Below are 27,665 nucleotides of genomic sequence, written 5' to 3'. Positions count from 1 at the left end.
AAGTGATCAACAAGATAGAGTGAAAGTGATGAAGAATGTCCCACTTAGTACCTGTGTTAGGCCAGTAAAACTCTTGAAGAACAGTAGCTACTCTGATTTTGCCAATATAACCCAAAGTGTCTAGTCCTATGCCTTGCACAAACACAGTGAACTGGACTGTTTCAGTTAATTAGCTCATTAATTTAGTCAAATAAAAATAAGAAGTTGGGTGAATTTAAGGAACTTTATTAGAGACTGTTGGTATAATGCAGATATAGTAAGTATCTTCTTATTTCTGCAGAAAAATTACTTTAGTGGTGAAAATGCTGTTGGAATGAGAAGCACATTTTCTTGAGATTCCAGGTAGGTACAACTCTCCCGGACTGGGGGGGGGAAAGCCAATATATTAGTAATAATTTTAACTGAAATTAATACAGCATTTACATCTACAAAGCATTTTATGGTCCTTCATCTGAGTTGATTCTAACAACTCTAATAAGGTAGGTAGTTACCACTTTTTCCAATTTGTGGGTAAGGGAACTGAGGCTCATACCTAGTGATTGGCAGAGCCAGGGCTTGAATTCAGGCTTTTAGACTCCAAATTCAAGTCTTCTCACTATGCAATGCTGACTCTAATGTTAATTCAAACCTACACAAACCTGACTTAATATGTTTTGGACGCAAAAGTAATTCATGCTGAACAAGGACCCAGTCCCCCAGCTCACCGGCTGCCACCACTCGGGCATCTTCATGGGCTCTGTGTCTTCCAGCTGCTCGAGTGTCTGGTGTCTCAGTCCACCAAAGAACATGAACTGTGGAAACCAAATCCGAACATTTCATTATTAAAAGTAAAAAAAGAAAATCCAAGGGAATCAACAGTGCTGAGTTTTGTTCTTTAATACACTTTTCCAATAAGAGAATACCATACAGAGGTGGAATTCAAAAGGATTTCAGAAGAAACAGAGAATCAGAAAGCACCCTTGAGATCAAAATACGGCACACTGCTCCCAAAAACATGATTAAATTTATTAAAGAAAAATGTAAAGCACTTTATTTAGGCTAAAAAGGCAATGGCATTAAGTTCAGGAGAGGGAAGACGAGGTATACCAGCAGTGCATCTATATCATGTAAAAGATCTAGAGGTTTTCATTACTTCATCATTAAAGAGTCAACACTGTGATTTAGCTGCCCTAACAATTAATCCAATCCAGAGCAACCAAACTAATAACAAAAGGAATCCTAATATACTTTACAATGTTAAGACTTCTACTACAATACTGTTTTCAGTTCTGTATGCCACACATTCTACGAGACAACCTGCAGGATGTCTAGAAGAGGGTAGCCAGGATGAGGAAGAGTTGAAGGAGTGGGAGTGCTTAGCCTGGAAAAGAGAAGGATTCTTAAAAACATAATAGGATCTTTAACTATTAAAGCAGGGCTTGGTACTATGCATTTGAAATATCTTGTACATGTTGTCTCCTATTGTTGGAATGTGGATTCTTGAAAGCAGGGACTGTTGTGATTTTCTATTTGTACTTCCAGCTCTTCACACAATACTTACACATGGTAAGAAATTAATAAATGCATTTTTCATTCATACGCTCCTTGGGGGTTTTGGAACTCTACTGGGTGAAAGTTACAAGAGAGCAAATTTTAGATAAACACGAAGGACTCTACAATAGCCAACAAGAAAAAAAAACGGAATGCTTAAGTGTTCAGAAAATTTCTGGTGACCATTCATCAGGGATGTTTGTTTCTGTTTCTGGGTTTTGGGGTTTTTTTAGGAATAGAAAATTCGTTGTTGTCCTTCATTCTTTTTTTTTTAATCTTAATAGTATTCTATTTTTCCCATTTACATATATAGTTTTCAACATTTGTTTTTATAAGATTTTGAGTTCCAAATTTTCTTCCCTCCCTCCCCCCTCCCCAAGATAGAAAGCAAACTGAAATAGATTATATATAATCACATTAAACATATTTATGCATTAGTCATGTTGTGAAAGAAGAATCAGAACAAAAGGGAAAAACCTCAAAAAAGGAAAAAACAACAACAAAAAAGAGTAGAAATAGTATGGTTCAATCTGCATTCAGATTCCACAGTTCTTTTTTCTGGATGTGGAGAGCATTTTCCATCAAGAGTCCTTTGGAATTGTCTTGGATCACTGTCTTGCTGAGAAGAGCTAAGTCTATCACAGTTGATTATCATACAATGTTACTGTTACTGTGTATAATATTCTCCTGGTTCTGCTCACTTCACTCAGCATCAGTCCCCTTGAGTTTTTCTGAAATCTGCCTGCTCATCATTTCTTGCAGCACAATAGTATTGCATTACATTCATATACAACTTGTTTAGCCATTCCCCAATTGATGGGTGTTCCCTCAATTTCCAATTCTTTGCCACCACGAAGAGAGCTACAATAAATATTTTTGTACATGTAGGCCATATTCCCTTTTTTATGATCTCTTTGTGATATAGACCTAGTAGTGGTATTCCTGGGTCAAAGGGGTATGGACAGTTCCATAGCCCTTTAGGCATAGTTCTAAACTGCTCTCCAGAATGGCTAGATTAGTTCACAGCTCCACCAATGCATGAGTTTTCCAATATTTCCACAGCTTCTCCAACATTTATTATTTTCCTTTTTTTGTCATATTACCCAATCTGACAGGCATGAGGTGGTACCTCAGAGTTGTTTTAATTTGCATTTCTTTAATCAGTAGTGACTTAGTGCATTTTTTTTTCATATGGCAACACATAGTTTTGATTTCTTCATCTGAATATTGCCTGTTGTTTTTCCTTTGACCACTTCTCAATTGGGGAATGACTTGTATACCTATAAATTTGATTTATTTCTTTCTTTGATCTACATTCAGACTTCATAGTTCTTATTTATTTATTTTCCAATTACATGTAAAGTTAGTTTCCAACATTCTTTTTTTTTTTTTTTTTGTGAGGCAGTTGGGATTAAGTGACTTGCCCAGGGTCACACAGCTAGTAAGTGTTAAGTGTTTGAGGCTGGATTTGAACTCAGGTCCTCCTTAATCCAGGGCTGATGCTCTATCCACTGCACCACCTAGCTGCCCCTCCAACATTCAGTTTTATAAGATTTAGAGTTCCAAATTTTTCTCCCTCCCTCCCTTTCCTCCACTCTCCACAAGACAGCAACCAATCCAATATAGGTTATATATGTATAATCCACAAGTGCTCTTTTTTTTTTTTAGTCTGTGTTCAATCAGTATCAGTTATTTCTTTGGAGGTGAATAGTATGCTTCATCATTACCCTTTGGGATTGTCTTGATTCATTTATTGCTGAGAGTAGTTAAGTCATTCACAATTGCTCAGAAAAATACTGCTGTCACTGCACAATGTCCTACTGGTTCTGCTCACTTCACTATACATCAGTTCATATGGGTCTTTCCAAGTTTTTCTGAAATCATCCTGCTTGTCATTTCTTATAGCACAATATTATTCCGTTACAATCATATACCACAGCTTGTTGAGTCAATCCCCAATTGATGGACATTTCATTGATTTCCAATTCTTAGCCACCACAAAGAGTTGCTATAAATTGTTATTTTTTGTACAATTTTTTTCTTCCTTTTTCTCTTTTTCACAATTAGCATTGTTAACTGTTTCCCTCCATCCTATTTCCTTCCCCATATTTATTCTATTATCCATCTTCTGTCACCCTATCCCTCCTCAAAAGGGATTTGCTTCTGACTGCCCCCTCCCCCAATTTGCTCTCCCTTATTTTGCCCCTCCCTCCTTATCCCCTTCCACTTCTATTTTCCTGCCGGATTAGATAGATTACTCCACCCAATTGAGTGTGTATGTTATTCCCTCCTTGAGCCAATTCTGATGAGATTAAGGTCTTTGAGCCAATTCTGATGAATGTTAGGCTCATTTACTGCCCATCTTAAATAGATTACTCCACTCAATTGGGTGTGTATGTTGATCTCTCCTTGAGCCAACTCTGATAAAATTAAGGTCTTTGAGCCTATGAGTATAAAGTTCATTTACTGCCCTGCTCCTCCCCAATTTCTCCTCAAGCTCCATAAGCCCTTTCCTGTTTCTTTCATGTGGGATTTCACCCCATTCCCCCTCCCCCAGTGCATTCCTCTCACCCCTCAATTTTACCCTAAAGATGTCATCATGACCCCAAGCAAGTCACCCAACTCCAACCACCCCACAAAAAGATATAAACAAAAAATAACTATTTTGCAAGTATTATCCCTTCATAATCAATTCCCACCTGTGCCCTCTGTCTAAATTTATTTCTATCATCTGCCCTAATACTGAGAAAGTTCTCATGAGTTAGACTTATCATCTTCTCATGTAGGAATCTAAACAGTTTAACCTTTTAATATCCCTCTTAATTTCTTTTTCCTGTTTACCTTTTTATAGTTCTCTAGGGTCTTGTATTTGAAAGTCAAATTTTCCATTCGGTTCAGGTCTTTTCATTACAAATACCTGAAAGTCTTTTTCATTGAAGTCCCATTTTGTCCTCTGAAAGATTATACACAGTTTTGCTGGATAGGTGATTCTTGGTTGTAATCCCAATTCCTTTGCCCTCTGGAATATAATATTCCATGGCCTCTGATCCTTTAATGTAGAAGCTCCTAGATCTTGTGCTATCCTGACTGTGGCTCCAGAGTACTTGAATTCTTTCCTTTTGGCAGGTTACAATATTTTCTCCTTGACCTGGGAGCTCTAGAATTTGGCTATAATATTCCTGGGAGTTTTCATTTGGGGATCTCTTTCAGGAGGTGATCAGTGGATTCTTTTAATTTCTATTTTACCTCCTGCTTCTAGAATATCAGGGCAATTTCCCCTGACAATTTCCTGGAAGATGATGATGATGTCTAAGCTCTTTTCTTGATCATGGTTTTTAGGTAGTCCAATAATTTTCTAATTATCTCTCCTGGATCTATTTTCCAGGTCAGCAGTTTTTCCAAGAAGATATTTGACATTGCCCTCTATTTTTTAATTCATTTGGATTTGCTTTATTGTGTCTTGGTTTCCCATAAAGTTGCTAGCTTCCAAATGTTCAATCCTAATTCTTAGGCAATTATTTTCATCAGAGAGTTTTTCCATTTGGCTTTTCAAGCTGTTGACTTTTTTCTCATGTCTTTCCTGAATTACCCTAATTTCTCTTTCCATTTTTTCCTCTACCTCTCTAACTTTATCTTCAAAGTCCTTTTTGAGCACTTATATGGCCTGAGACAAATACATAGTTTTCTTGGAAGCTTTAGATGTAGGGTTCCTGATGTTGCTATACTCTTCTGAGGGTGCACCTCAATCTTCCTTGTCACTAAAGAAGTTTCTATGGTTTGCAATTTTCTCTGCCTGCTCACCCTGCCCATCTTTCACTTAACTTTTAACTCCTTCTTAGTGTGGGGTCCTGCTTCCAGAATATAATGTCCTAAGCTTCAGGGGCTCCCATGTGTCATGATTTAATGAACGGCACTTTCTTCACTTGGTGGGCCCTTTCTTTGGTCCATAGATTATCCCAGGCCAATTAGCCAATCAACCAGAAAGAAAAACTTTATGTGCTGTGGTTGCTCGCTCCAATGTGCCTATACCCCTCCCCAACCTGGGCAGCCACTGCTCAAAGTTTCTTCCTGGTTCCCTGCCAGAGTAGGACATCTAAATCCCCTCTTAGCTCTTGCATACACCCCTGTAGACTCCTCCCCACTCCCAACCCGCCGACCAGCCATTCAGTCCTCTCAACAGACTGTGAGCTTTATTCCAGAAGATACTGACACTGCAGCTGTTTTGGAGGCTCGGGGCTAATTTTTTCTGGCACAGCCTGACTGGGGCTGTATCTGTGTTGGTGCGATCGCAGGGCTGGACTCCATTCCCAGCCAGGATCCCCCTTCTGCTGAACTTCCAAGGTGTCTTTAGCTGGAAATAATCTGAGCCCTCTTTCTGTGGGTTCTGCTGCTGCAGGAGTTGCGTTCTGGCTGTGTTTGGAGTGTTTTGGGTGGGTTAATTGTGTCAGAAAGTCTGAGTGGTTACTGCCTTTCCTCCACCATTTTGGCTCTGCCTCCTGGAAGCTGTTCCTTATCTATATATTTTAGAAATGAGGCCTTTATCAGAAACAGTAGATGTAAAAATTGTTTCCCAGATTTCTGCTTTCCTTCTAGTCTTGGCTGCATCGCTTCTGTTTGAATAAAACCTTTTTAATTTAATGTAATCAAAATTTTGCGTTTCATAATATTCTCTATCTCTTGTTTGGTCATAAATTCTTCTCCTCTCCATAGATCTGAGAGGTAAACTATTCCTTCTTTTCCTAATCTGCCTATGGTGTCACCCTTTATGTCTAAAGCATGTACCCATTTTGACCTTATTTTTGGTATATGGTGTAAAATGTTGGTCTATGCCCAGTTTCTGCCACAGTATCTTCCAGTTTTCCCAGTAGTTTTTATCAAATATTGAATTCTTATCCCAGAAGCTGGAATCTTTGGTTTTATCAAACAGTAGATTTACTATAGTCATTTACTATTGTGTCTCCTGTGCCTAAACTATTTCACTGATCTACCACTCTATTTATTAGCAAGTACCAAATAGTTTTGATGATTGTCACTTTATAGAATAGCTTCAGATAAGGGACAGCTAGCCCACCTTCCTGTGAATTATTTTCATTGGTTCCCTTGATATTCTTGACCTTTTGTTCTTTCAGATGAATTTCATTATTCTTTTCTAGCTCTATAAAATAATATTTTGGTAGTCTGGTATGCCACTGAATAAGTAAATTGATTTAGGTAGAATTGTCATTTTTATTATATCAGCCTGGCCTATCGATGAGCAATTAATATTTTCCCAATTATTTAGATAAAATTTTATTTGTGTGAAAAGTGTTTTGTAATTGTGTTCAAAGAGTTTTGGGGTTTGTCTTGGCAGGTAGACTCCCAAATATTTTATATTGTCTACAGTTATTTTAAATAGAATTTCTCTTTCTAGCTCTTGCTGCTGAGCTTTCTTGGTAATGTATAGAAATGCTGATGCTTTATGTGGATTTATTTTATATCCTGCAACTTTGCTAAAGCTGTTAATTGTTTCAAGTAGCTTTTTAGTTGATTCTCAGGATTCTCTAAGTATACCATAATATCATCTGCAAAGAGTGATAGTTTTATTTCCTCCTTGCCTATTCTAATTCCTTCAATTCCTTTTTCTTCTGTTATTGCTAAAGCTTACACTTCTAGTACAATATTAAATAATACAGGTGATAATGGACATCCGTGTTTCACCCCTGATCTTATTGGGAATGCTGCTATCTTATTCCCATGACATATAATGTTCCCTGGTTTTAGGTAGATACTGCTTATCTTTTTTTTTTTTTTTTTTTGGTGAGGCAATTGGGGTTAAGTGACTTGCCCAGGGTCACACAGCTAGTAAGTGTCAAGGGTCTGAGGCTGGGTTTGAACTCAGGTACTCCTGACTCCATGGCCAGTGCTCTATCCACTGCACCACCTAGCTACTCCAATAGTTTTCTTAATGTTGAACCAGTCTTACGTTCCTAGTATAAATCCCACTTGGTCATAGTGTATTATCCTGGTGATAAATTGCTATAATATCCTTGCTAATATTTTATTTAAAATTTTCACATCAATATTCATTAGGGAAATTGGTCAATAATTTTCTTTTTTCTGTTTTGGCTCTGACTGGTTTAGCTATCAATACTATATTTGTGTCATGAAAGGAATTTGGTAGAACTCCTTCACCTATTTTTGCAAATAGTTTGTAAAGTATTGGAATTAATTGTTCTTTAAATGTTTGGTAGAATTTACTTGTAAACCCATATGGCCCTGGAGAATTTTCCTTAGGGAATTCATTGATGGCTTGTTCAATTTCTTTTTCTAAAATGGGGCTATTCAAGTCTTTTATTTCCTCTTCTGTTAATCTGGGCAATTTATATTTTTGTAAATATTCAGCTATATCCTTTAGATTATTAAATTTATTGGCATACAGTTTGGCAAAATAGTTCCTAATTATTGCTTTAATTTCTACTCAACCCTTTCATTTTTTTTTTTTGGGTGAGGCAATTGTGGTTAAGTGACTTGCCCAGGGTCACACGGCTAGTAAGTGTCAAGTGTCTAAGGCCGGATTTGAACTCAGGTACTCCTAAATCCAGGGCTGGTGCTCTATCCACTGCGCCACCTGGCTGCCCCTCACCCCTTTCATTTTTGATACTAGTAATTTGTTTTTTTCTTTTTTAAAATAAAATTAACCAAGGTTTATCTATTTTATTGATTTTTTTCATAAAACCAGCTCTTAGTTTTATTTATTAATTCTATCATTTTCTTACTTTCAATTTTATTAATCTCTCCCTTGATTTTCAGAATTTTTATTTTAGTATTTAATTGGGGATTTTTAATTCGTTATTTTTCTAGCTTTTTTATTTTCATGCCCAATTCATTAATCTCTTCTTTCTCTATTTTAATCATGTAAGCTTTTAGAGATATAAAATTTCCCCTATGAATTGCTTTCGATGCATCCCATAAGTTTCTCATTCTCTTTGATGAAATTATTGATTGTTTCTATGATTTGTTGTTTGACCCACTCATTCTTTAGGATGAGATTATTTAGCTTCCATTAATTTTCAATCTATTTTTTGTGGCTCTTTATTACATGTAAATTTTATTGCATTGTGATATGAGAAGGATGCATTTATTATTTCTGCCTTTCTAAATTTGACTATGAGGTTTTCGTGTCCTAATATATGGTCAGTTTTTGTGTATGTGCCATGTACCACTGAGGAAAATGTATATTCCTTTCTATTCCCATTCCATTGTCTCCAGGTGTCTATCACATCTAACTTTTCTAAAATTCTTTCTTATTTATTTTGTGGTTAGATTTATCTAGTTCTGAGAGGGGGGGAGTTTACGATCTCCCACTAGTATAGTTTTGCTTTCTATTTCCTCTTGTAATTTATTTTTTTCCTCTAAGAATCTGGATGCTATACAACTTGGTGCTTATGTTTAGTACTGATATTACTTCATTGTCTATGGTACCTTTTAGCAAGATGTAGTTTCCTTCTTTATCTCTTTTAATTAGATCTATTTTTTCTTTTGATTTGTCTGAGATAAGGATTGCTACCCCTGCTTTCTTTACTTTAGCTGAAGCATAATATATTCTGCTCCAACCTTTTAGCTTTCCTCTGTGTGTATCTCTGTTTCAAATGTCTTTCTTGTAAATAACATATTGTAGGATTCTGGTTTTTAATCCACTCTGCTATTTGCTTCCATTTTACTGGAGAGTTCATCCCATTCACATTCACAGTTATAATTACTGTGTATTTCCCTCCATCCTATTTTCCCCTTTTAAAAATACTTTTCTTTCTTCTTTCAGCCTATTCCTTCTCACCAGTGTTTTGCTTCTGATCGCTGCTTCCCTCAATCTGCTTTCCCTTTTATCAGCCTCCATCCCTTTTCTTTCCCTTTCCTCCCCTGCTTCTGCCCTTCCTTCTATCAATGCCCCCCCTTTTCTCTTTACCCTTCCACTTCCCTAAAGGGTAAGCTAAATTTCTTTATCCTAATGAGTGTGCATGTTATTTCCTCCTTGAGCCAAATCCAGTGAGAGTAAAGCTGAAACAATGCTCACCCCTACCTTCTTTCCCTCTATTGTAATACGTTTTTTGCACCTCTTCATGTGATGTAATTTACCCCATTCTACCTCCCCTTTCCTCTTCTCCCCATATATTCTTTTTTTTCCACCCCTTATTTTTTATATCATCATATCAAAGTCAATTTATACCTATACCCTCTATGTATACTCCTTATATCTGTACAAATAGAGATACAGTTCTCAAGAGTTACAAATATTATCTTCCTGTGTAAGGATATAAACAGTTTCATCTTATCGAATAACTTTTTCCCTTGTTTACCTTTTTATTATTCTCTTGAATCTTGTATTTGAAGGCCAAATTTTTTGTTCAGTTGTGGTTTTTTCATCAGGAAAACTTAAAACACCCCCATTTCAGTGAATATTCATCTTTCCCCCTGAAAGATAATGCTCCATTCTTCTGGGTAGTTGATTCTTGGTTGCAATCCAAGCTCCTCTGCCTTCCAGAATATCATATTCCAAGTCCTCTGATCCTTTACTGTTGAAGTTGCCAGATCCTGTGTAATCCTGAGTATGGCTCCATGATATTTAAAATTTTTTCTTTCTGGTTGAAGTATTTTCTCCTTTACCTAATAATTCTGGAATTTGGCTACAATATTCCTTGGAATTTTCCTTTTGGGGTCTCTTTCAGAAAGTGATTGATGGATTCTTTTAATGACTATTTTATCCTCTAATTCTATAATATCAAGGCAGTTCTCTTTTATAATTTCCTGGAATATTGTGTCTAGACTCTTTTTGATCATGGCTTTCAGGTAGTTCAATAATTCTTAAATTATCTCTCCTGGATGTATTTTCCAGGTCTTTTCAATAAGGTATTTCACATTTTCTTCTATTTTTTATTATTTTGATTCTGTTTGACTCATTATTGGAGCCATGGAATCATGGAGTCATTAGCTTCCACTGCTCATTTCTAATTTTTAAGGCATCATTTTCTTCAGTAAGCTTTTGTACTTCCTTTTCCATTTGGCCATTTTTTTTTTCCTTTTGGTCAATCGTATTTTTTAAAGAATTGTTCTCTTCAGTCATTTTTTTTGTGCTTCCTTTTGCAAACTGTTGACTCTTTTTTCATATTTTTTTTGCATAACTCATACTTCTTTTCCCATTTTTCTTCTAACTCTCTTATTTGATTTAAAAAAATTGAGCTCTTCCAAGAAGGCTTTTTGGTCTTGAGACCAATTCACCTCACCCCTTAAGGCTTCACATGTAGGCATTTTGACAGTATTGTCCTCACCAAATTTCTGTTTTGGTCTTCTTTGACACAGAAGCTCTCAATGGTAAGGGTCCTTTTCTGTTTCTTACTCATGTTGTAGCCTATTTTTTGACTTTTAAAATTGAGCTCTGCTCCTGGGGCACAGGGGCCACTGTTGCATGGTTCTTGCACTTGGGGATAGGGGCCTGGTCATTGGCTTTCTGCTCTGAGGTCTCTGGGACTTGTGGATTCCTCACCACTCTGGACTTGCTTCCTGATCTGGGATGTCTTGGTCTAGTTGCACCTGTCCTGTGGGTGGTTCTCTAGCTGGCAGTTTGCCCTCTCAGCTGGGGCTGGGGGTGGGGGAGTTGCTGGCCTGCTGGCCAGGACCAAGGGGCCTCAGCTGCTGATCTATTCTGTGGCCAAGAGCCTCCTACTGACTTGTCTGGACACCCTCTGCACAGTGCTGAGCTGTGCTCCCCTTTTCCCCAAGTGAGACCGACCTTTCCTAAAGGCTTCTAAATTATCTCAAGTTGGAAGATTGTGTCTCTCTGTCTTTTTGTAGGTTTGGTAGCTCCACAATCCCTTGAGAGGCTTGATTTAATGTTGTTTCCAAGGGAAACTCAGGAGAGCTCCGGCAACTTCCTGGCTTTCAGGCATCTTGGCTCTGCCCTCTATCAGGGATATTTTTTATAAGATTTTTTTGTTTTTAACTTGGTGGGAAGATAACACCAGATAATCTCTAGCAGGCAGCTGGGTGGCTCAGTGGAAAGAACACTGGGCCTGGAGTCAAGAAGACCTGAATTCAAATTCACCCTCAAACCTTTGCTAGCTATTAGATGTGTGATCCTGGGCAAGTTACTCAACTTCTGTCTGCCTCAGTTTCCTTAACTGTTAAATGGGGACAAAAATGAGACCTATCTGCCAAGGCTATTGTGAAGATCAAGGGAGATAATATTTATAAAGTGCCTAGCACAGTGCCTGGCATATAGTTTTCACTTAATAAATTCTTGTTTCCTTTTTCCTTCCTCCTAATATGTCTTCCAATTGTAATCATAATATGATTCCTTTCAAACGAACTCAGTCAACATTTCTGCATAGCTTTCTGCTATACGTAACCTTTATTTTACCCTATTATCTAAAAATTGAAGAAATGGGGGCCCCAAGAGGTTAAGCTGCAGGTCCACAGTCCCATTGCTACTTAGGATTCACACTCAAGTCTCCTGGTTGCTTTAATATTCACTCTCCAAATCAGATATAAGGTGATTCATTTTTTTTTCTTGGTATTCAAAAGGTAAAGTTCAACATTCTCAATCAGGGAAACACGCAACAAATAACCTGGTATTACATTCATCAAGATAAAACACATCTGAATCCAGAAAATATTAGAAAACTCTAGTGACTGTGAGGTCCTTGATGTAGATACTGCCTTCAATGAATGATGTACTTCATAACCATCAGTGCCCTCTCATCCAATGGTCCTGTTCCATATCCTCTGTGGGAAATCTAGTGAATGAGCTTGGGGGGAATCTACTCTGCTTTTAAACATTCTTTACAGTGCCTATCTTATGTCTCTCCATTGCCTTCTGAATAATTTATAGTTTTAGTTCTTCAGAGACATTCCAGGCCTCACAGTCAAATAGCATAATAAGAATACTGCTGTTTAAGGGAAGGACCTTTTCTTTAGGGAGAAGGTTGGGGGGTCATTAAACAGCATAGGATAGCCTGCTCTCTTACTCCTATTTAATTCTGGGTCAGTTCACTGCCCACTGTGCATCTGTCTAGGACATGTGCATTGATGGATTGTTATATGGGTTGTACACCCACCTGCATAGCATAATTTGGACAATAACTACCCTTTATCCCCTTGCTTTTTTTTTTTTTACTGTTTTCATAGGCTAGACTCTTTTTTTTTTTTTACTGTTTTCATAGGCTAGACTCTTTTTTTTTTTTTTTTACTGTTTTCATAGGCTAGACTCTTTTTTTTTTTTTTTTTTGGCATTTAGCATTTATTGTAAATTTTACCATGTATAAACCCAGCATAGAATTCCAGGAAGGGGGGCTGGGCCGAGCACCCCTGGGTAAGGTAAGTCAGTATCCAGGAGAGGTGTAGAAAGGAGAGAAGAGAGGGGGACCACGCGGCTGCATCCTCCGGAGTCCCAGCCAAGTGCTTGAGACAGAGAGCATAAGCTTCCTGCATTCCAGAAGAGAATTTTTTTCCCACACTTTCCACACTGCTCAAAGCTAATCTACTGGTTTACTTGACTTGAGGGTGGTCCATAGTACAATGAGCAGTATGGGCTAAGGTCCAGAGGACAGATGATAGGCTGGACTCTTGATCGAATTTAGGAGGTATTGCAATGTTCTGGGGCTTGATGCAATAAAAACAGGAGCATTTGGAGTACCTCCTCATGGATGGGGAATTATTTCTCTTCTATTTAGACTCTTCCTTGAATAACAAGATGATGATTATTGTTACATCTTTCAAAGAATCCTTTATGATTCTGACCTATATAGAGAGAATACCTTATTCTACTGAATCAAATGCTTTTCTGTAGTCAAACAGTGAGAAGAGCAGGAACCTGTACTTTCTAAACCTTTTAGTCAATTATGTGACCATAAAGATGTGATCTGCTGCAGAATACTGTTGTACAAAACTTTCCATTCCCTTCTCAACTATGTCCTTGGTATAAGTGTGACTATATAAGTGTATAAAAATATATGTGAGTATATATATATATATATATATATATATGTGTGTGTGTGTGTGTGTGTGTGTACACATACATATACATATATGTAAATGTATCTCTCAACACACACACATATAGATATACTAAGTTTTTTTTTTTTAGCAATGGGAAAGTAGGCGCATGAGATGATATTCTTTCAATTACTTAAAAAAAATAAGATTATTGATTTTTTAAAAAAACCACCATTTGCTCTCTTCCCTTCTCTTTCAGATATCTTGATAATGAGACCCTCAATGCCCTCAAAACTGAACCCTCTCTGGCACAGAATTTCTCTCCTTGGTTTAATTTAGCTGCTTTTCTCACTTTTGTTTTCCTCATGCACCTTTCCATTTCAGACTCCACATAAGGTAGCTCCCCTGTCACTGATGGACAAAGTAGTTTCTTATAAAGAGTCTTCACATCATTTGCATTTTTCCTCTTTTTATTGTACTTCTTCTGTTTTAAAATATTCTTGGGGTGATTCAGTTTTGCCAATTTAAATATATTAGCAAACAAAAAATAACTGGCTGAATATATAAAGGTGGTAAAGATGAATCATAACAATAAACCACTTTTATTGCCCTTTAAAGTTCAAAAAGAATTTTTCAGATAATCTCTCCTTTAACCCTCTCAACAACCCTGTGAGGTGGGTGCTATTATCATCCCTATTTTACAGAGGAAGAAAGTAAGGTTGAGAGAGGTTCAATGACTTGCCCAGAGTTACAAAGTTAGCAAGTGATCTGGAGTCAACTGTTCCTGACTCCAAAGTATGGCTCTATGCCTACTCTACCACCTCGATGCTTCACAAAATTATCTCAAGGAGAAAAGGGGGAAAAAAATCCAGGTAACTTAGTGGCAGATAGTTTGACTAACATTCCTGCAAAGAGAACATTTTTATCAAAAGTAGATTTAAGCAGTACCTCTATTAAGTGTTCCATACTCTGTGTGGAAAACTCCGATCAATTTTGAATAGCCTACTTGGATATGGCTGTTCACTGCGCTTTGAAAGGCTTCACCCCATAGAGCTGGGCCACCAGGTTTCATATGAAAGGTGACAAGTTCATAGACCCCTAGAGAAGGAAACATATTTTAAAATTAATCAGCTGCAAAATGAATATAAGCAATTTCCAATCATGTTCATTTTGGTAAGTATAGCTATCTGTTGGGCAGCTGGGTGGTGCAGTGGATACTGTGCTGGCCCTGGAGTAAGGCGGTCCTGAGTTCAAATCCAGTCTCAGACACTTCCTAGCTGTGTGACTCTGGGCAAGTCACTTCAGGCTGTTTGTCTCAGTTTTCTCATCTATAAAATAAGCTGGAGAAGGAAATAGCAAACCACTCTAGTATTTTTGACAAGAAAACTCCAAATGGGTTCATGAAGAGTTGGACACAAGTAAACAGAAACAAAAATAGCTCTCTGCATAGACAGTGTGTGTGGTGGATAGAAGTTCTGGTTTGAACTCAGTGTGATTTGAGTTCACATCTAGCTTCTGGCTAGGTGAATCTTAGTAAATTCCTCAATCTCTAAGTGCCCTAGGCAACTCCCTAGTACTTATCTCCTAAATCACAGATGGATTCTGATCTGCTTTCCTAAAGGGCTTTTCCACACCACAAATTATTCATTCTGAAGGAAAAAAAAAATCACAGTAACTTCTTATATTTCCTGTGTACCAACATGTACATGGATTTGAAGGTCTACTTATATTTGGGAGTTAAAAATTGTTCACATGTGTTATGTACATGAATGTTAGTTACATTCTGAAAATGTCTAAACTCTACCATTACCAATAGCCTGTTGTAGGAATTTAAAAAGGAAATGGGTATTTTGAGTGGCTTCAATACATTCATTAGAAACATCCCATAAGACATTTGTGTTTAGCTTCCTACATTTTCTTTCTTTCCCTAAATTTTCAGTGGAAATAGATGTATATTTTCTCTCAATGTATTTTCCTTTAATAGGTTGCCATTTTCAGGAACAGCATTCATACAAAAGATTTTAAGTGACTCTTCAGTATTTCTCTAATTCTAGACCAGAAGAGTAGAATTTATTTTATTGTTCCTTTGTACCCATACAAATGCTGAAAAATAATCTTGCCTCTCTATTAAAGAAATACAACTATTTTCCCCAGACAATTGAAGAGAGGGAAGAAAAGGGAACTCAAGAAAGAACCCTGGGAAAAGAATTGGAGTGAAGGTGAAGGAGCCAGTGAAGGTTATATTGAAGAATCATTAGTTTAATAGGTAGAAAACCATGATTTGATATCACAACAGAGGCAAAGCATATGTGTTCACTGGTGCTTAACGCTAGAGAGAGAGACCTAGGTAAGTGTGGATTTAAAAAGGACCATGAAAAAAGACTCAGTAATATAAAAAAGAGTAAGAGTGGAGCAATAGGTAAACAAGATGAAAAATTAATCTGTAATTTAATAATCTGCATCCTGGTCCAGGCTTGGCCACTTATTGGCTGTGTGACCTTGAACATCATTTTCCATGTTTAGAAAATTAAAGAGTTGGATTAGATACTTTCCAAGGTTCCTTCCAGCTCTTAAACTCTACGAATTACATAAAAACATTTCAGAAAAGAAACTGGAGTAAAGTAAATACTTTAATTTTCAGGAGGTTCTTTTTTGACAAATTATTTAAGTTTACATTAAAATGATATGCTAAAAAAGTTATGCCTTTCTAATCTAACCTTGTCTTAAAAAGTGGATTGAGGTAATTATTTCTTTAAGTCATCAAGAAGAGATATCAGCAAGGAGGCAATGTTACTGGATGCATTCACAGATCTTTAGAGAAAGTTTTCATATGAACTGAGAAATAAGAAAGAAAGAGGAAGACAAAAGTTAGATCAGAATAAAAGAATCTGACTGTTCCCAATGACCTGCTTCATACATTTAATCTTAATGAATGTAGATTACTAAGATTAGTTGTACTAAAATTTATACACAAACATGCCTATATTTGGGAATTAATGTTAGAGCACTGATTCCCATGTTTACTTCTTATATTTTAACTTTCAGAGGTTTAAAAATCTTTTTAAAGATGTTATTTCTTACTTTCTTACAAAAATCTGTCAACCTTTACCTATGACCTTCTAACTTTGGAAACATGAATATGAATTATGACTAAGGCTTAGGAATCTCAAGACAACCTTCCCTTACACGCCCTTTGGAAAACACTGTAATATTTAATTTTTTTCTACAACAATAAGCAAAAAAGGGCCAATGAATGGTTTTTGAATAATCATCACCTATTCCTATAGAAGCTAAATAACTGTTCTCATTTTTTTGAACATGGCACTTTTAGAAAAGTCTTGCTGGCTTAAAAATCTGATCAGTGAATCTACTTCAGGAACAGTTCTAGTGACTGAGAAGGATTCACCTTCTTTAGGAGGCTTTGTTATTTTGCACCATGGTACTAGATAAGCTACTTCATTCTTCTGTTGGACAATAAATGGTAGGTTTTGGGAAATATATTTTTCTTGCCATTCTTTATCCTTGGCTAAGGCTTCCCGAACTTTAGCTCGATGAGCAAAATCATCTGTAGGAAAAGGAAAGAAATGTTAAGCATGATGAAAATAAAAAGTTCTCTGTTTCACTAAGGGTTAAACTAAAGGTCAACTACATTTTGAATAAAAAATAATACAAGTAAAATGATAATGAACCTTACTTCTGAAGACTATGCCTTCTTTTCTTCTCTCTTTTTTTTGATGCAATCAGTGAATTAATGGGATTACAGTATACTTCCTGCCCCCACCCCCAATTATTTATTTATTTTATCTGCTCATTAAATTAAATAAATATACATTGTCCTTATTAGGTCTTAAAGCTAGTGAACCACAAGAATCGCAAATGGATAAAAGCTAAAAGAAAAGTTATACGAAAAAAGAAGAGTAAGACAGTAGACAGGGCATTAGATTTGTAGTGAGCTGAGTTCAGACGAATTAATGAATATATTTATAAAACATTTATTAAACTCTTACTATGTACTAAGCACTAGGGATACAAAAAGTAAGATAATGTCTGCTCTCCAGGAGCTCACATTCTAGTGGGGAAGATACCACTGGTGGAAGATTTCCAAGTCAGATAGAAAGGTCCCATAGTCTTTAGGGGGCATCATTGGCAAAGCAGATGGTGATAACTCTTCTTTAATGTCATTTACACTGATAAAATCCTATCAGTTTCTGATGTCAAACATTTTTTAAAATGGTAAGGACTTTGGTGGAAAGAACCTTCTTTTCTGGATCTTCAGTACCTGTAGCTGCCACACCTTCAGGAGTTGTTGCCAGGCTGCATCTCCACCAGTGTAACTTCCTGGGTTGAGACCTGGGGGCACTGGGCTGGAAGCATTGCTATTTCCAAGGCTTTTGGGTTCAGGGTGCTGGGCTGTTTCCATCAAGGTCTGAGGGGAGATGGTGGTCAAGATGGTGCTGGTGGTTCCACTTGCAGATCAAGTCAGACCTTTATTATAATCCTTACTTAACATCTGAGTCTCTGGAAGACTTAAAAACTAAAGCTACAAATGATATGTAGTTTGTATCAGAACTCTGGACAAAATCACAGATGCCTAATGTGTAAGGTTAAAACAGAGAAAGGCTGAATTAAGGGAAAACTAATACCTGCCTTCTTTGATAGGTTAACTGCTATATTTTGTATTTATAGCTATAGCTGTTATGTTTTGTGGTTCATTTAAAAGCACCTGTGCATAAAAGAGGTTCTTCTGTAACAGAAAAATGTAAAAAAAAAAAAATCTATGGAAGCGTGCTATCTACTTCTTATTTTAGAATTTCAAAAGATGTATTTATTGTTTCAAGATGTATTCTATCCAATAATCCATACCTAAGTAGACAGTTTTATAAGTTGCTATCTCTAAAAAAATTCCTTCATTGCAACCAGTGACCAGACTCTCCAAATTCAAAGGCTGGTCGTTGGCTGATAATCCACCACCAGACCAATATTTAAAGTCGTCCAGGGCAGCAAGACTTTATTGAAACCGGTTCTTCAATGACAAATGAAAATTCAGGGTTACCTCTGTGCTATGATGAGGTGTCATGGCTGAACTTTACTGGAGAATGCATAAAATAAACACTAATGAGGAGTAATATACACAAGAATAGGAAGCTGAAATAGTAGTAGCTGACATTTATGCACAATTTTAGATACATTCTCTTATTCAGTGTGGTGATGCAGAATGAGAACTCACACCACAGGGGGGACCTGAGTTTAAATCCCACCACTATGCTCCCTATATGGGTGACATCCTATAGGCAAATCCTTTAACCTCTCCAGACTTCAAAGTTTCCTCACCTAAAATTACGGGACCATATTAGATGGCTTTTCAGTGCAAGGTCACAATAACCAAATGAGGAACGAACCACAGTTACTATTATCCCCATTTTAAAGATGAGAAAATTGAGGTTAGAACAGTTAAGTGATCTACCCATGGTCACAAGGCTATTAAGAGAGACTAAGTTGGAATTCAAACCATGATCTCTCCTGCCTCTCAGTGTAGTGATTATATCATATTCAAACAGAAAAAAAGTAGAACAAATAGAATTTGGGGAGGGGAAGTTGGGGTCTGTTGTCTGTTCTAGTTTATAAGCTATGCTCCAGATTACTTCAGTGGGCGAAGGAAGGCCTCTTCCTATGACTTCTATGCTATAATAGAGTATATGACAGCCCTTATGGCTCTGGAATGTAGAGTGGTTCCTTTACAGTGACTAAATCTAGGACCATGGCATACAATTTCTCCAGTCACCAAGAAGTGCAGTTCAAGAAGTGAGCTTCCTTTTTTATCTAGCAATTATATCACATCAATGCACCTAAATATATACATGATAAATGTTGTTACAAGCCCATGTTAGGAGGAATATCTCCCAGGGTTCTTCATATGTGGGTTAGACTTTTCTTTTCCTTAAATGATATTGAAACTGTCCTTGAGACTTGATTGACTCAGGGGACTTAAGGCCTGGGCCATTGATATAGCTTCTTAGTTTCAGAGTACAAAACAGCCAGTGCATTAGTTCTAGCTCTCCTTTCAGAAGGCTTCTGACAGAAGACCAGCAACCTGACCAACAATGGCATAACAAAGCAATATTGACCTGAAATAAAGGTTGTACTCTTGTTGAACATCCTCTTTTCAAATGGCTAAATGCTCCATGAATTATCTCATTTTGGTCCAATTTTGAACCTTAGTATTTGCCTGGCCTACTAAACACCTATTATCTACACATAGATTGTCCATACTGGAAACTACCTACATACCTCCAGAATCACTTCCTTATATGGATGAATGGAAAACTTCTCTCTTCATTCAGCACATTCCCTTTTATTCTGTGCCCTTTACTTTGCATAATGCCCTGGACAAGACTGTCCTCAAGTGATTAAGTCAAAGCTGGGCAAGTGATTTAAAGATTTTATTATCTAATTTTTGAACTGCTGGCACTAATTATTTGCATGGCACCAAAAAGTTAAAAGTTCACTATGTAGCATGTTATAGATGAAGAAACCAAATTCTAGAAAGCAAAAGTACTCAGCAAAAGTATAATATAAACCTGATACTCTCTTTAAACACCAAAGAAATGAATGTACATTTTAGAATTTAAAAGTACAATTGCTTGCTGTCAATATTTCTGGAACCAACTTATACAATTCTTATAGTCATCTTTTTTTCTCCAATATCGCATAAATAAATTCAATATTGAACACATTTATTATTTTTTGCTTAAATAAATTTGTTTAATAATTCAGATTTTATATACATATATATCACTTAATTTCTTAGAATGACAATCTAAATTAAACATTTAAAATGGCATGACACATACCATATTTCCAAATATGAAAGACTTTATTCATCACATCTCCTCCAAACTCTTGTTTCCAATATCCAACTAATTCAGAGCAAGCTGTACGAAGGTGAATATGTTTATTAGTGTTTTCCAGGAATTCATTCATCTTTTCTGGTTGTATGACATAAGTACGAAATTCATAGAATGTCCCATCAAACTGTCTGGGACCTGTAGCAAAAGATGCACATACCTGAAGAAAAGGTAAAGCAAATTGAAATATCTCAGAAATCAAGCTTATATTCCATCAAATTAGAGATAAAGACCAAATGTGAGCTTTATTGGGAAATAGAACATTTGTGAATGTATTCACTGCATCCAGGTTGGCAGTTACAAACATTTTGTTTAAATTATAGTTTCTTTAGATAACTTTTTGTCAGACAACAGCTTGAATTTGGTAAGTATATGCCAGGTCTTGTTAATTCTTACTGAAACCTCACTTTCAGTACATATATTTTTGTTTCCCTTTCTTGAGCATATTACTTTAAATAAGTCTTCCTATATTACTTTGAATGATTTACACATTAGTTAATTTACAACATAATAATATACCATTATATTTAAGTACCATAATTTTTATAACTTTTTCCCAATCAAAAGATGTTTAGTTTGCATCTTTTTTGCTTTCGTCTTTTATTAAATGCCTTGAGGAACATTTTTGTACATTAGGCCCATAAATAATTTCCTTAAGGTATATGTAGTCCTAATAGTATGATCACTTGTTCAAAGGATATGAATAATTTTGCAGCTCCCATGGTAAAATTCCATATTGCTTTCCAAAGAGGTTGAATAAATTCTAAATTCAACAAGATTATAGTTATATGCCTAGTTTACCACATTCATGTCAGGAGAGGATTTTGTATTTTTGTCTTTCCTAATCTGGTGTCAGGTAGAATTTCGGGTTATTTGGCATTTCCTGAACTTAACATAATGGAAGTCTTTTTTAAAAAATATTATTAGGAATAGAGATTTAAAAGCAAGAACTAACTTTATCTGAAATGAATCCTGGAATTCTTCCCAACTGTTAGCTATAGTACTAGAAATGCTAAGTATAGTAATAAGATAAAAGAAAAGTTAAAGGTATAAATAATCTATCCTAATGTACAGATGCCATGCTGGTTCACTTAGAAAATGCAGGAGAAGCAGCAAAGAAACTACTTCAAAGGATTCACAACTTCAGTAAAGTAGGAATATACAAAAATAAATTCATGAAAGTTATCATCACTCCTACACAATAACAACAAAACCTAGGAAAAAATTTTAAATAACTATAAAATACATAAGATATGTGGGAATTAATTTACCAAGACATACGTAAGCTTAAAAACAACAACAACAACTGATTATTTTGGAAATAAAGGAAAACTTCAAATCACTGGAGAAAGATAACATCGTTCCTCAATGGACTGTGCAAATATAATAAAAATAACAATACTAAATAAATCAATTTATATTTTAGTTATATAACAATCTAACTACCAAGTTCAGCACAGTGACTGGCACATAGTAGGCCCCTAACATAGGTTTACTGACTATTGACTACTGAATGGCAAGCAGTATGAGGGCAACTTTCACAACATTTTGTGCTTCTTAACTTTGGAAGGAAAAAGGAAAGAAGTGGTAAGGTGTAGTAAAAAAGCTCTGGGCAAGTTCAATGTCCTTGAGACAGTTTGCTCCTCTGTAAAATAAAGTGGTCAGATAATCTCTAGGGTACCTTCTAGCCTTCATGACCGTAATTCTAGAATATATCAAATCAGAAGGGTCATCTTGTCTAATTCCCTGCCACTCTCATGAATCTCTCTATATAAAATCCTGAATAAATGGCCATCCAGTCTCTAAACTTCTCTAATATTTTAATTATGACATATTAAATTGGGAGAGCAGCCATGCAAATTAGTGGGTATACAGGACTTACACAAAAGAAATGCTACCAACAAAATGATTGCTAAAAATTCAGACAGTAGGTGTAATAGAAATGTAATCAGTGTTGCCCATATAGGTTTTTGGTTTTTTTTGGGGGGCAGGGCAATGAGGGTTAAGTGACTTGTCCAGGGTCACATAGCTAGTAAGTGTCAAGTGTCTGAGGTTGGATTTGAACTCAGGTCCTCCTGAATCCAGGGTCAGCGCTTTATCCACTGTACCACCTAGATGCCCGCCCATATAGTTTTATTATTTTATGGTGTCTGTGAAATTAAGCTTGCTTGAACATAGGCAAACATTTATTCATGGCATTTAGGGCAATAATATGCAATGGGAATGATTAGGAAATAGCTAAGGAATACCTCTTGTGGGTGAATTTATTTTCTCGGGGGTAGGGGAGGAGTGAACTACCAGAAATAATTCCATATGTAGCTAATTAACAGAACAAGGAATTGAAAGGGAGATCTACTCCAAGCACTTTGCTTTACAGATAAGGAAAAGGAGCAGGAGAGTGTGAAATAGTGAGTCTAAGATTACAGAAGAGTCAGCTAGGTGGCATAGTGGATAAAGCACTGGCCCTGATTTCAGGAGGACCTGAGTTCAAATTTGACTTCAGATACTTAACACTTACTAGCTGTGTGACCCTGGGAAAGTCACTTAACACCCTATTGCCTCACAAAACACCCCCAAAACAAATGTACATCATTATTGTTGTTGTTACTATTAAGCACCCACTCACAACATGAAAGGCTCTGTACACTCAGAAGAAAACCGTCCTCAAATATTTAGATAAATTCAAAGCAAAATTTCAAACTAAGGGGTCATGGTATAGTAAAAAGGATACTATATTTGAAGTTGTGAGACCTAAATGTTAGATTTCTCTCTCTGGTTCTCAGGTCATTTATTTGTAAAATAAACAGGATAGACCAGCTACCTCTAAGACCTGTTCCTGCTGATATATTCTATGGGGAAAGTCAGCAAAGTGTAGTGAAAAAAAACAACAACAAACCTTACCAGACTCATAGTCAAGAAGACCTGAGTTTGAGTTACAGTTCTGCCATTTACATTATATATGGCTTGCCTGGGGAAGCCATTTCATTTTTCTGGGCCTCATTTTCCTTATCTGTAAAAGGAGGATGGTCTCTTTTAGACCAGATAATCTTTAAGGTCCCTTCTCACTCTGAATTTTCTACATTTACTCTTCCACTACAATCAGATGCTGCTATCTCATTTTGGTGTGGCAGTAACTGGGCTCTCAAGGGCTATGTGTTCCTTGGTATAAATCTGTCTAGCAAATTCTACACAAAGCTAGAAATGTTTTGAGTATGGGTGGGCCCAGCAATCAACTGAATATCTGGACTTGGGCAAGGACTAAGTATGGAGAAGTTCTCACCAGGTGGTTGACTATGAGGTGATTAATTTGGCAACTCATAATAGCTGATAGCATTTTAAAGTTTCCAACACACTTTGTACACATGAACTTGCTGGATCCTCACAACAGACCTGTGAGTTAAGCCCTATGGTCATCTCCATTTGCAGATAAGTTAAAAGAAGTTTTGAGAAGTTAAATGATTTGCCTAAAGTTACATGGCAATGAAGAGTCTGAAGTAGGGTTCAAAACAGTGTCCTCCTGACTCCAAGTCCAGGTCTATTTCTATTGTGCTAAGCTACTGGATACTTAGTCTGGAAACTAAGCCATAGAACTATTATATTTGTATCCGTGGATCAAGTGTCAAATTGGGGAATTATTCAATTAAACTTGACTCATGCAGTGGACGAACTGGGGTTCTGCTCTAATATTGGAAGTTGGCAGGGAGAGGAACAGAAGAACCTGTGATTTTGATGGCTTGCATATAGAAGGTGTATAATAAACTTGTACAAGTGAATTGAATCTCAGGGTTAAAAGATAAAGAAACTGTTTGCTTAGGTTTTCAATGCATGCAGGGCTGCTAAGCTGTAGGAAACAATTTAAAGAATAAGAATACGCAAACTGAGCCACTGTAATAATTAGTAATGATAGCCAGTATCCATATAGCAACTTAAAAATTTGCAAAGTGTTTCAATCATTTTTATAATAGCGAGCATTCACATATCACTATAAAATTTGCAAAGTGCTTCACGATTATCTTATTTGCTCCTCACAACAACCTTGTGAGTTAAGTGCTATTATTATCTCCATTTTCCAGTTGAGAAAACTGAGGAAGAGAGAGGTTAAGTGACTTGCCCAGTGTTACACAGCTCCCTGACTCCAGGCCCACCACCCTATCCATAGCGCAAGAGGAAGATTTTTAATATGTGTGTGTATGCCCGTGTGTGTGCATGTGTTTTGGGGGGAGGGGGCGTTCGCCTTATTCACCCCCCTGCCCTTCCCAAACTTTCTGGTGCAAAAAGCTGGTGACGCACAATGCGGTTGAGGAAAGTTCCCATTCCGAGCCAAGTGCCCAGGTCCGCTCCCGCTCACTCCGCGGGAGGTCTGAGGCTTTGAGCTCACCTGCGAACCGCTACTCCAGAGATGAACTAAAGAGAGGCTCCGCAGCTCGCCGGCCCACGCGCCAGTTAACCACCCCGCCCCCACCGGCCTCGACTTCCTCCCATTGGTCTGCCCCACCCCCACCCAGAACCGGGGTTGGGGGGGAACTTCACGCCCACTTCTACCTGTGGTGGGCACCACGAAGCTGAGGCAACCAGAGTCCACCAGCGCCTTCGGAGGTGGAACATGGCTCGGTGGGTTCTGGGAAAGGCGTGCCCAAAGCCGGGAGGCTTGTCCTTTCTTCGCGGTCAGCTCAGGAACTGTCCTGTTGGGGAGGGCTTCCTCTTCCGGACCCTCCCCTTCGAGTGTTTTTTTCCCCTTTCCCCTCCTCTTTCCTGGGCAGCCCGACCCGCCTAAGGCAGCCGAGATGGGGAAAAACACCCCAACCCTAAAGCAGGCGTGAATATTTGGGGAGGGAGTAGAGGAGGAGCTGTGGCCTCTTGGATGGAAATGGCAGGCGCTCAGCAGCCTTGACCTTAGAGAGAGGGTCGGGCCCTAAAAAAATCCTCTGGTCTGCCGTGTTAGTGATGACCTTCATCGGCAGATGCCCGCCCCCGCACTTTGTTGTCACCCCTGGAATACATTTATTTTGTAATGCGTTTTAATGGTTATCCAGGATAAGGCACAAGTCTTATCAGCCCACTAGAATGGAAACTCCATGGGGCAGTGATCACGCACTGAGTTCTATCTACTGCATCATCTAGCTGCCTGTTTCAAGATATTAAATGTTGATTTTTAGTTAGTTTTTAAAATAAAAATACTGGTAAAGGGTTTTTATTTTAAAAGTGTGTATATGTATGTGTGTGTGTGTGTATATATATATATATATACACACACACAAACACATATATACATACACGTACGTATGTATATGTGTGTGTATATATATATATACACACACACACACACACACACACCTACATAGTAGGTTATATATACCATACATTTTGGGGGAGAGACAGGCACTGTGATTTTTTTCTTAGCCAAACTATAACTCAGTGCGACAGATATGCACAATAAAGACAAGCATCTCGGATAGGTGGATGGAGAACATTGACTCCTTTGCCTTTGGTTCTGGCTTAAATTAATTTGCAGTTAATCCAGAGATGATCCTGGGACTTTGACAGATGGGTTGAGCTCTTATCTAGACAGTTATCCATAACAGGAGGATTTGACTCTGCCTGGCTTTTGTCAGTTCGTTTCATTTGTCAGCTGATTTGCCACCAGCTTCTCTGCTTGGTTTTGACTACTCCAACAACATCATGTCCCCCTCCCTGCCCACATCCTTCATAAGCTTATTGTGAGGAAACTCTTTTTTAAAAAATACACATTTTTATTTAAAGTTTTGAGTTCCAAATTCTATCCCTTCACCCCCTTGAGGTGGTAAGCAATCAGATATAGGTTATTCAAGTGCAGTCATGTAAAACATTTCCATATTAGTCATTTTGTATAAGAAAACTTGAATAAAAGATGAAAGACAGTGGAAAATAGCATGCTTCAGTCTGTGTTCAATATCAGTTCTTTCTTTGGAGGTGGATAGTATGCTTCATCATTGTATGGCTGAGAACAGTTAAGTCATTCACAGTTCTTCATAGAACAATATTGCTGTCACTGTGCACAACATTCTCTTGGTTCTGCTCACTTCACTGTATATCAGTTCATATGCCTTTCTTGGCTTCTCTGAAATGATTCTGCTTGTCATATCTTATAGCACAATAATATCTGAGGAAACTTCATCACGGATATTGCTTTAGCTTTGGTACTCACGCCTCATCAGTACCCTCAGTTGCTTCTGCTTGTCTATATGCCTGGAGAATGAAGCAAAAAAAATCTCCCCAAACCTCCCTTTATACAGGGCAGATCTCTTTGCTATGTGCTGCTTCCCTTGATTTTAACTCCATTATCATCATCTTTGCCTCACTCCTCCCCCACCCCTTTTCAGCTTCTGTTTATTTATTGTCTTTTCTTATTAGGTTGTAGACTATAAGGGCAGGGATTGTCTTTTTCTTCTTTGTATCTCTATCACTTAGCACAGTGCCTAGAACATGGTAGATACTTAGTATTTATTATATTATATTATATTAGATTTACATTGTATTGTATCATATGGTAGATATCAGTTTACTCTTTTTGAGGAAAAAATTTTAGCTGCTATATCTGATTTATTTATCTCCAAAGTGGGGCATCATGTCTGACTCCAGTAGGAGTAGGAGTAGAAATAGGACATCAATGAATCCAAGAATGAGAAGATGGATTAAATCTCACCCTTCCTGTGATAGTTATTCATAGATCCATCATCCCCAAACTCCCCCATTTACTTCCTAAATTGTGTAATCTTTCAACCTGGCCCCTTCTGCACCAGTTGTCTGCCCCTCAGGGCACTTATAATGGTTACAGCTGTCTTTGGGAGCCCCTTTTTTTTTTCTCCCAGACCACTCACGTCCTATCACTCAGGGTTTGCAATAAGGGAGGGGATTCAATTTTCTAAGGGAAGCAATGTAAACTCTTCCACAGAGCTGACTCTGCTCAGGCAGACTACATGGCAGGATTACAAATAAAATTTGTGCAAAGTCTTTCTCCCTCTCACATTCTCTTATTCATAAAGTAACCCAGGAACTCTATGAATATAATTATAAAACACTTTACACACAAATCAAATCAGATCTAAATAATTGGAAGAATATCAATTGCTCATGGATAGGCCGAACTAATATATTCATAAAGTAAGCAAGTATTACCTTTTCCTTTAAAAAATATACCAAATTATATGTTTCATAGGTCTTAACCTTATCATAATAATCATTAATAATGTTTAATAAGTAATAGCTGAGTAATATAAAATTTCCTCT

The 27,665-nt window shown here is 37.2% G+C and overlaps 1 protein-coding gene across 1 annotated transcript; it reads right to left on the bottom strand.

Annotated features, from left to right (window-relative positions):
- Positions 1 to 209: 209 nt before the first annotated feature.
- On the bottom strand, positions 210 to 25,212 carry NIPSNAP3A (nipsnap homolog 3A). Its single transcript, XM_043973557.1, has 6 exons — positions 24,942 to 25,212; positions 20,346 to 20,559; positions 16,901 to 17,059; positions 14,443 to 14,592; positions 705 to 791; positions 210 to 362 (listed from the first exon to the last, which is right to left on the bottom strand). The coding sequence occupies exons 1-6, from the start codon at positions 25,002 to 25,004 to the stop codon at positions 286 to 288; spliced, it is 750 nt and encodes a 249-aa protein (XP_043829492.1). The 5' UTR covers positions 25,005 to 25,212; the 3' UTR covers positions 210 to 285.
- Between the last annotated feature and the right edge of the window lie 2,453 nt (positions 25,213 to 27,665).

This window comes from Dromiciops gliroides, chromosome 1 (genome assembly GCF_019393635.1).
Source record: "Dromiciops gliroides isolate mDroGli1 chromosome 1, mDroGli1.pri, whole genome shotgun sequence".
In the NCBI taxonomy this organism is placed as follows: Eukaryota; Metazoa; Chordata; class Mammalia; order Microbiotheria; family Microbiotheriidae; genus Dromiciops; species Dromiciops gliroides.
Note: the sequence above shows the minus strand (reverse complement) of the source record. Positions and strands in the feature narration are given on the sequence as shown.